The sequence below is a fragment of the Mandrillus leucophaeus genome, unplaced genomic scaffold, assembly GCF_000951045.1.
Source record: "Mandrillus leucophaeus isolate KB7577 unplaced genomic scaffold, Mleu.le_1.0 Scaffold2, whole genome shotgun sequence".
In the NCBI taxonomy this organism is placed as follows: domain Eukaryota; kingdom Metazoa; phylum Chordata; class Mammalia; order Primates; family Cercopithecidae; genus Mandrillus; species Mandrillus leucophaeus.
Genome location: NW_012102031.1, coordinates 12,677,343 through 12,685,882, shown reverse-complemented (window position 1 = coordinate 12,685,882; position 8,540 = coordinate 12,677,343). Strand labels below are relative to the sequence as shown.

At 44.5% G+C, this 8,540-nt stretch overlaps 1 protein-coding gene across 3 annotated transcripts in view; it reads left to right on the top strand.

Annotated features, from left to right (window-relative positions):
• RNF185 (ring finger protein 185) overlaps nucleotides 1-8,540 on the top strand; it is a 56,984-nt gene that overhangs the window by 39,795 nt on the left and 8,649 nt on the right. For 2 of the 3 annotated variants that reach the window (XM_011979026.1, XM_011979027.1), the window contains 3 exons: nucleotides 3,194-3,212; nucleotides 5,257-5,369; nucleotides 6,715-6,769. In XM_011979026.1, coding sequence (XP_011834416.1) covers nucleotides 3,194-3,212; nucleotides 5,257-5,369; nucleotides 6,715-6,769 — 187 coding nt within the window. The remainder of the gene's footprint in view (nucleotides 1-3,193; nucleotides 3,213-5,256; nucleotides 5,370-6,714; nucleotides 6,770-8,540) is intronic. The other variant, XM_011979028.1, reaches the window with a different exon arrangement.

Below are 8,540 nucleotides of genomic sequence, written 5' to 3'. Positions count from 1 at the left end.
CCATGCTGACCAGGCTGGTCTCAAACTCCTCACCTCAAGTGATCCATCCACGTGGACCTCCCAAAGTGCTAGGATTACAGGCGTGAGCCACCATGCCTGGCCCTGTGTCAATTTTTGTTTTTTGAGACAGAGTCTTGCTCTGTCGACAGGCTGGAGTGCAGTGGCACAATCTCAGCTCACTGCAATCTCCGCCTCCCAAATTCAAGCAATTCTCCTGCCTCAACCTCCCAAGTAGCTGGGATTACAGGTGCACACCACCACACCCAGCTAATTTTTGCATTTTTAGTAGAGACGGGGTTTCACCATGTTGGCCAGGATGGTCTCGATCTCCTGACCTCGTGATCTGCCCACCTCAGCCTCCCAAAGTGCTGGGATTACAGGTGTGAGCCACCACGCCCACTATCATTTTTTTTTTTTTAAGGCAGAATACCATTGGAAAGAACACAGACTCTAAAATGAACAGATGCTTCCAGTCTGGATGGTGTGTCCCTGAGCAAATCTGCTAGCTTCCCTGTACTTTGGTTTCGTCATCTGTAAGATGGAGATAATGGCACTGTCTCATTGGTTAATGTGACCATCCAGTGACATTAAGAAATGAAAAGCTATTCAGCCACAGCGTGGCACACAGCACAGTCATGCAGCACATAACGACATTTTGGTCAATGATGGACTATATATACAACAGTGGTCCCACAAGATTTATGATGGACCTGAAAAATTCCTACAATCTAGTGATTTCATAATGTTATAGACTAGTGCATTGCCTTTTCTATGTTAGGTATGTTGGACTTTTTGTTTGTTTGTTGTTTTTTTAAGATGGAGTCTCACTCTGTTGCCCAAGGCTAGAGTGCAGTGGCATGATCTTGGCTCACTGCAACCTCTGCCTCCCAGGTTCAAACGATTCTTCTGCTTCAGCCCCCCGAGAAGCTGGGATTATACGCATGTGCCACCACACCTGACTAATTTTTGTGTTTGTAATAGAGACAGGGTTTTACCATGTTGGCCAGGCTGGTCTCGAACTCCTGACCTCAGGTGATCCACCCGCCTCAGCCTCCCAAAGTGCTGGGGTTACAGGCATGAGCCACCGTGCCCAGCCTGGTTTTGGGGTTTTTTTGAGATGGAGTCTCACTGCATCACTAATGCTGGAGTGCAGTGGCACTCCAGATTAAGTAGCATGATCTCAGCTCACTGCAACCTCCACCTCTCAGGTTCAAGTTGATTCTCATGCTTCAGCCTCCCATGTACCTGGGATTACAGGCATGTGCCACCACACATGGCTAGTTTTTGTATTTTTAATAGAGATGGGGTTTCACCATGTTGGCCAGGCTGGTCTCGAACTCCTGACTTCAAATAATCTGCCCACCTTAGCTCTCAAAGTGCTGGGATTACAGGTGTGAGCCACCACACCTTGGCTCTATGTTAGGTATGTTTAAATACACAAATATTTACCACTCTGTTACAGTTGCCTATGACATTCACATGCTATTCAGGTTTGTAGCTTATTAGCAATAGGCTATACTATGTAGCCTAGGTGTGTAGTATGCTATTTCATCTAGGTTTGTGTAAGTACACTCTCTGATGCTGCTCACACAATGGTGAAATTGCCTAATGACACATATCTCAGAACTATCCCTGTCTTTCAGTGATACATGACTATCTTTGCTTAATAAATGGGAGGAATGGTTCTTATTATAAAGCCTGAACTCTCCCCTAAGGGTCATTCATTCACCTCCACTTCTCCCCTAGAGCCTTTAAGGGAACTTGCCACTGGAAATCTGCCATGATTTGGAGTGTTCTCCACTCAGTTTAGAATGACATTGCAACATTAATGTTGGAGTTAGATGTTATGTCCAGGAAGATTGTGTATTTGGTTTGCAAAGCTAAACTGTGGTTCAGGAATTGCAAAAGGAACTCTCCGTTGAGTTCAAAGTGTACTCAGCTAAAGATACTTGGTATCTGAGGTACAGAAGCTATGCCTGCATTTCCCACTGTCCTGGCATGTAGTAGGTACACAGTAGATATGTGTTGACTAAATAAATGAGAGAAAGAAATTAAAAATGTGGGCCGGATGCAGTGTCTTACGCCTTTAATCCTAGCACTTTGGGAGGCCGAGGCGGGTGGATCACCTGAGGTCAGGAGTTCGAGACCAGCCTGGCTAACATGGTGAAACCCTGTTTCTACTAAAAATACAAAAAATTAGCTGGGCATGGTGGCGCATGCCTGTAATCCCAGCTACTCAGGCGGCTGAGACAGGAGAATCCCTTGAACCTGGGAGGCAGAGGTTGCAGTGAGCTGAGTGAACTGCACTCCAGCTTGAGCAACAAGAGCGAAACTCCATCTCAAAAAAAAAAAAAAAAGTGGAGTTGATTGCTTTTCTTTCAATTCTGTAAATGTCATTTTTTTTGTATGCGGTGTTAGATTATAGAAAGGGCGATGAACTAGAAGTCAGGAGACTTTTTTGTTTTTTTTAATCCTGATGCAGTTCATTTTATGTTTCTGAGCTTTGGTTTCCTCATTTGAAAAGGGAGAGATTGGACAGCAGCTCTCTAAGCTGAAGGTAGCCCTTTCTGTCAATTGCATCCCCATCCTTCCTGTTACTTAAAGATGCTTTTAGAGTAGACCTGACCTTTTAAGCTGCTTCCTGCTAGGAGAGTTCTCAAAGATGAGGATAGCCTGAAGATTTTGTTAAACTGGATCTGGACTACCTGAAAATCCACACATCCCTTGTGAACCCGAGGAGACTATGAACCCACTGAAATTGAGTGTAAAATAGTATGTGGTACATGTGTATGTGAATGCTCCCGTCAATTTTTTTGCACAGGGCGTCCCTAGCTTTTATTGGATTCCTTCAGATGTTATAACCTCTCACAGGTTGATTTGTAGAGAAGCTGGGTCTATGTGGTCTGAGCCCTGGGGATTTCACATATGCTGAGATCTCAGGGGCAGAGACTGGGGTCTTATCTCCATTGTGTTTTTTTTTTTCTGTGATTTTTAGCCCAGTTTTTTCTAATTTCCAATACCAGTAATCCCTACAGAACCTCGGTGGGCATGCAGTGTTCCATAGTTTACTCCTGTTTTCTCATTCTGCTACTACCACCCCACCCATCAAGTGTTTCTACTAATGAAAGCATTTTTCTTCCTTTCCCCTTTTCTCCTTCTCCTTGATGACTGGTTGCCCTGGGGACTCCGGCAGTTGGCCGTGTTTACATCAGGTAAGATGCATTTCATTTTACTTTGTCTTTCATCAGCTATGGTTGCACAAGACAGCCCTAGTCTCAGGAGACTACTGTCAGAAGCTGCAATCTGCCCTGCTTGTGGGCTCATTTGCTTACTTACCCCCGAAGCCTTCTTTACATACCTGCCCACTGACAGGCACTTGATGAAATCGGGATGGTCCTAATTCTGCCACAGATGGCCTTTGTGGGTCTCAGTTACTCGTTTATAAATTGGATTGGATTGATAGTATGTTAGTTAGGTCCTTTTTATTTTTGAGATTCTGCTTCTATTAAAACAGTACCTCCTATCATATCAACAGTCCCCCAGCCCTTAAAAGTTATGAAAATATTAGGAAGGGGAAAACTTTTTTGGTGTCAACAAAGAGCTTTTGTGAGGAGAGAAAAGTCTATTTTCCCAGCTTTAGCACCTGCTAAAGCCTGGCATTCACAAGTGGCTGTGAATAATCACAGCCAGCTAAATGTCTCCCTGGTTGTCAGCAGTAGAGTACCACACTTGTAGGTGGCCTAGGAATGTAGGGGAGGACAGAAGTTCCAGACTGCTAAAGCTTCAGAATCTGGATGGGAGAAAGAAGGTGGGAACAGGGCTGCACATTCTGTCCCCAGCAGGACCTGGTAGCACATATTGACTGTGAGTTTATGAAGAACACATAGCACATTAGTTTTGGAGCTATGAACAGCAAGAGTATGAAATAAAATCATTCAATGCTGCTATCTCCTCAACCCTGAAGTCCTAGATTCATGTTTATAGAATGTCTATAAAAACACATTTTGGCGAGGTATGGTGGCTCACGCCTGTAATTCCAGCACTTAGGGAGGCCAAGGCAGGTGGATCACTTGAGGCAAGGAGTTTGAGAATAGTCTGGCCAACATGGCAAAATCCCGTCTCTACAAAAAATACAAAAATTAGCCGGGCATGGTGGTGCACGCCTATACTATAGTCCCAGCTACTAGGGAGGCTGAGGCATGAGAATTGCTTGAATCTGGGAGGCGGAGGTTGCAATGAGCTGAGATTGCGCCACTGCACTCCAGCCTGGGTGACAGAGTGAGACTGTTTCGAAAAAAAAGAACAAGCACCAAAAAACCAAAAAAAAAAAAAACATTTTTATCACTTGTTTTTTTAAGAAAATTAATTTTTTTTTGTTTTTTGTTTTTTGTTTTTGAGACGGAGTCTTGCTCTGTTGCCCAGGCTGGAGTGCAATGGTGAGATCTTGGCGGGAACCTCTGCCTCCTGGGTTCAAGCAATTCTTGTGCCTCAGCCTCCTGAGTAGCTGGGATTACAGGTGCATGCCACCACACCCAGCTAGTTTTTTTTGTCTTTTTGACAGGAAAATACAGTTGCTCCTACTGGGAAGGTGGGGATTTAAAGTTTGCTGTACTTATACCAGCAGCCTAAATTGACGCTGGGTGTGTCAGACTTGACAGCCCCAGGTTTGACAGCCCCAGGCTTGCAGTTTCCCTCCCCCGTGTTGCTAGGAGGCCCTAGAGAGAAACAAAGTATGAAGAAGCTTTGTGATTTTTTTTTTTTTTTGAGACAGAGTCTTGTCACCCAGGCTGGAATGCAGTGGTGCAATCTCGGCTCACTGCAACCTTCACCTCCCAGGTTCAAGTGATTCTCCTGCCTCAGCCTCCCGAGTAGCTGGAACTACAGGCATGCACCACCACGCCTGACTAATTTTTGTATTTTTAGTAGAGATGGGGCTTCACTATGTTGGCCAGGCTGCTCTTGAACTCCTGACCTCAGGTGGTCCACCCACCTCCGCCTCCCAAAGTGCTGGGATTACAGGCATGAGCCACCGCACCCAGCCAGTTATGATGATATTTAAAGGCAATTTTGATTTTATCACTGGTAAGTATTTGTTGAATGCTAGGAGAAGGAACGGGAGTCGGATTCCTTGAGGTGTTCCCTGCTCATGCTGGTGTCTCCCAGTTTGAGGCCTCTGGCCTATGTTGTTATGGCGGCTCTGGCTGATCACTCTGGTGGGTCTTGGGCCATTCATGCATTTTTCTCTCCTATTTGCAGTGGTTGGAGACCCGACCTAACAGACAGGTGTGTCCCGTTTGCAAAGCTGGCATCAGCCGAGACAAAGTCATCCCCCTCTATGGAAGGGGCAGCACTGGGCAACAGGACCCCAGGTGAGGACTTAGGATGCCTCTCCCACCCACTTCTCCCCTTGGACGTGAGTTCATTCCCATTCAGCATCCCCTAACCCCACCCTTTACTTAGTACTAGATGATCCCTTGGTTTTGAAGCAGTCTCATCCAGATGAGAGTCAGCTAGGAGGGGAGGGAAGAGAGGGGATCCAAGTTGCCGCTTGCTGGGACCCAGCAGTGGACAGACATCACAATCACAAGTGTACAGAGCACTGTGAAAGAGCACTTCTGCAGCCTGGGAAGCAGGATATGTAGCAGGAGAGGCTCCAGGGAGTAGGGTTGCTGCATCAGAGATGTATGAAGCATCGGGGGAGAGGAAACAGGATCTGGGTGACTTTGTGGAGTTTGGGATTTCTAGAAATGGAGATGTGCATGGGTCCAGCGTTCCACAAACACAAGTACGAGAACCTTTCATGGTCTGGCATCCCCAAGCTTTCCCGAAGAATCTCTTACCTTCTCCCGCCTACCCTAGCATATGCTGTGTACCCAACGTATTAGACTTCTCTTAAAGGGACTTGCTCTTTCACATTTATCAGCCTATTTGCTCTCTCTTCTGCCTTCTTCCCTCCCCAGTCCTGCTCGAGCTACCCCTCTACCCCCACCTTCTCCTCTAACTTCTACTCATCTCTTATGAGCAGCCCTAAAGTCCCCTCTTCCTTGAAGCGGTCTGTCTTCTCCACATTAGTTGCTCTCACCCAGTTCCCACCGCACTGTCATGTGATTGGCTCTATCCCCGTTGAAACCATGAACACCTCTTGCGTCTGTCATCAGTCTCAGTATTATAGCATCCTGCATAATGCTTATTGTGTAACTCAGCCCTCAATTGAGTATTCATGGGTTGAGTGATCAGAGGGGGTGAGGCTCAAAAATAATAGCATCGGGTATTTGCCCAAGAATAGTGTGAGATAGAACTGAAGTTAGTAGGGGAAGGTCAGAGAAACCATGAACCTCAGTCCTTAACTGCTGACAACCCACCCTCTGTTCCAGTATGGATTTGGAATTTCTGGTATCTGACAGGCCCAGGGAAGGCATCTGGCCATGATTCCTAACCAGTCTGAGTCAGGATCTCTGTAAGAGAAGGCTGTAGTGCAATCTGGTGAATATCTCGTAACAAGCTGATTTTCTCCCTGGTCCTCTATACAGGTGGGAAGAACAGTTGCAGGTAAAATGAAGAGTTAGTATTTGGAGAATTAATTTGACATAAGTTCATGTCCTGGGCAAGAAAGAGGCTATGGCCCTGACCCTGTTGGTGAAGAGCTCCAGGTCCTCACGGGGAGCAACTCAAAGCAATTTGTAATAGACTTATTTTACACCATTTCTGTTTCAGAGAGAAGACCCCTCCTCGTCCTCAAGGACAGAGGCCAGAGCCGGAGAATAGAGGGGTGAGGAACATTCTAGGAGAAGCTTCTACAAATGAGCTGATGGCTTTAGAAGTTTCCTTCTTAGCCTTACAATATTTCTCCTTGATTATAAAAGTACAGGAAAACTTGTAAAATACAGAAAGGAAAAGAGGGGGAAAAATCACTTATAACCACACCAATCCAGAGGTAACCACTGGAAACATTTTGGTTCTATTTTCTTTTCCATTTTTCTATAATTATATATACACACAAATTTTATAAATCTATGCGTGTATTTTATAGATGTGTGTATACGTTTTACAATTTTTTTGTTTTTTACAATATGTGGCTCCTGTTTTGTAACCCTCTCTTAAAATTTCATTTGTTCTGCAGATATTTAGTGCCTTCTTTGTGTGAGTGGGAGTCTTAGTATTATCTTGAGATTTTACATTACCAGCAATATTTTACTAACTAGCTGTTTAGCATTTAGTTGTGTGGATTTAACATAATTCAATCCTTTGTTAGACATTTAGCAGCTTTCTTTTTCCAATTTAAAAAATATCCTGATGAACTTACAGATAAATTTGTGAGCGTATTCACTGTTATTTTATTAGAATAAGACAGGGTCTCACTCTGTAGCCCAGGCTGGAGTGCAGTGGCGTGATCACAGTTCACTGTAGCCTCGACATCCTGGGCTCAAACAGTCTACCTCAACCTCCCATGTAGCTGGGACCACAGGTGCACGGCACCATGCCCAGCTAGTTTTTTGTTTGTTTGTTTGTTTGTTTGTTTGGTAGAAACGAGGACTCACTATGTTGCCCAGGCTGGTCTCTAACTCCTGGGCTCAAGCAATCCTCCCACCTCAGCGTCCCAAAGTGTTAGGATTACAGGCGTGAACCACTGTGCCTAGCTTAGGATAAATTCTTAGAAGTAAAATTACTGGCTAAAAAAAAATTGCACATTTATCTCTAGTGGTCTAGTGGCTAGGAACAAAAACATTTAAAACTTTTTTGCATATTTACATCAAATGTTACTCTTAAAAAAAATTCTGGGCCGGGCGCGGTGGCTCAAGCCTGTAATCCCAGCACTTTGGGAGGCCGAGACGGGCGGATCACGAGGTCAGGAGATCGAGACCATCCTGGCTAACACGGTGAAACCCCATCTCTACTAAAAAATACAAAAAACTAGCCGGGTGAGGTGGTGGGAGCCTATAGTCCCAGCTACTCGGGAGGCTGAGACAGGAGAATGGCGTGAACCCAGGAGGCAGAGCTTGCAGTGAGCTGAGATCTGGCCACTGCACTCCAACCTGGGCGACAGAGCGAGACTCCGTCTCAAAAAGAAAAAAAAAAAAAAATTCTGTTAAAATGTTAAAGAAATTTTAAAAGCAAAATATTTACCCGCATTGCCAAGAGCCCAGAACAAGTATATTCTCATTTCCTCATGTTCTCTTTATCTGTATGCTGTGCATATGTATTTTTATGTAGCCATCACCATTCTGTTTGCTTTAAAATTTAATTTTGGCAGGTTTTCCATGATGCTCTGAAGTGTCCTCTTTATTATTTAGGCTGCCATTTATCCCATTGAGTTTTTTATTTTTTTTTATTTTTCCATGCTATTACTGGGAACTCATTGAGTTTTGGTTCATTATAATTTGGGTTTTCCTCATCGAAGGACCTTTTAGTTGTTTCCCCATTTTGCTGTTTAAATAATAATGCTACAGTGACTATCTTTGCACACCTTTTTTTTTTTTTTTTTTTTTTTTCTGTAATAGGGTCTTGTTCTGTCACCCAAGTTGGAGGGCAGTGGTGCAATC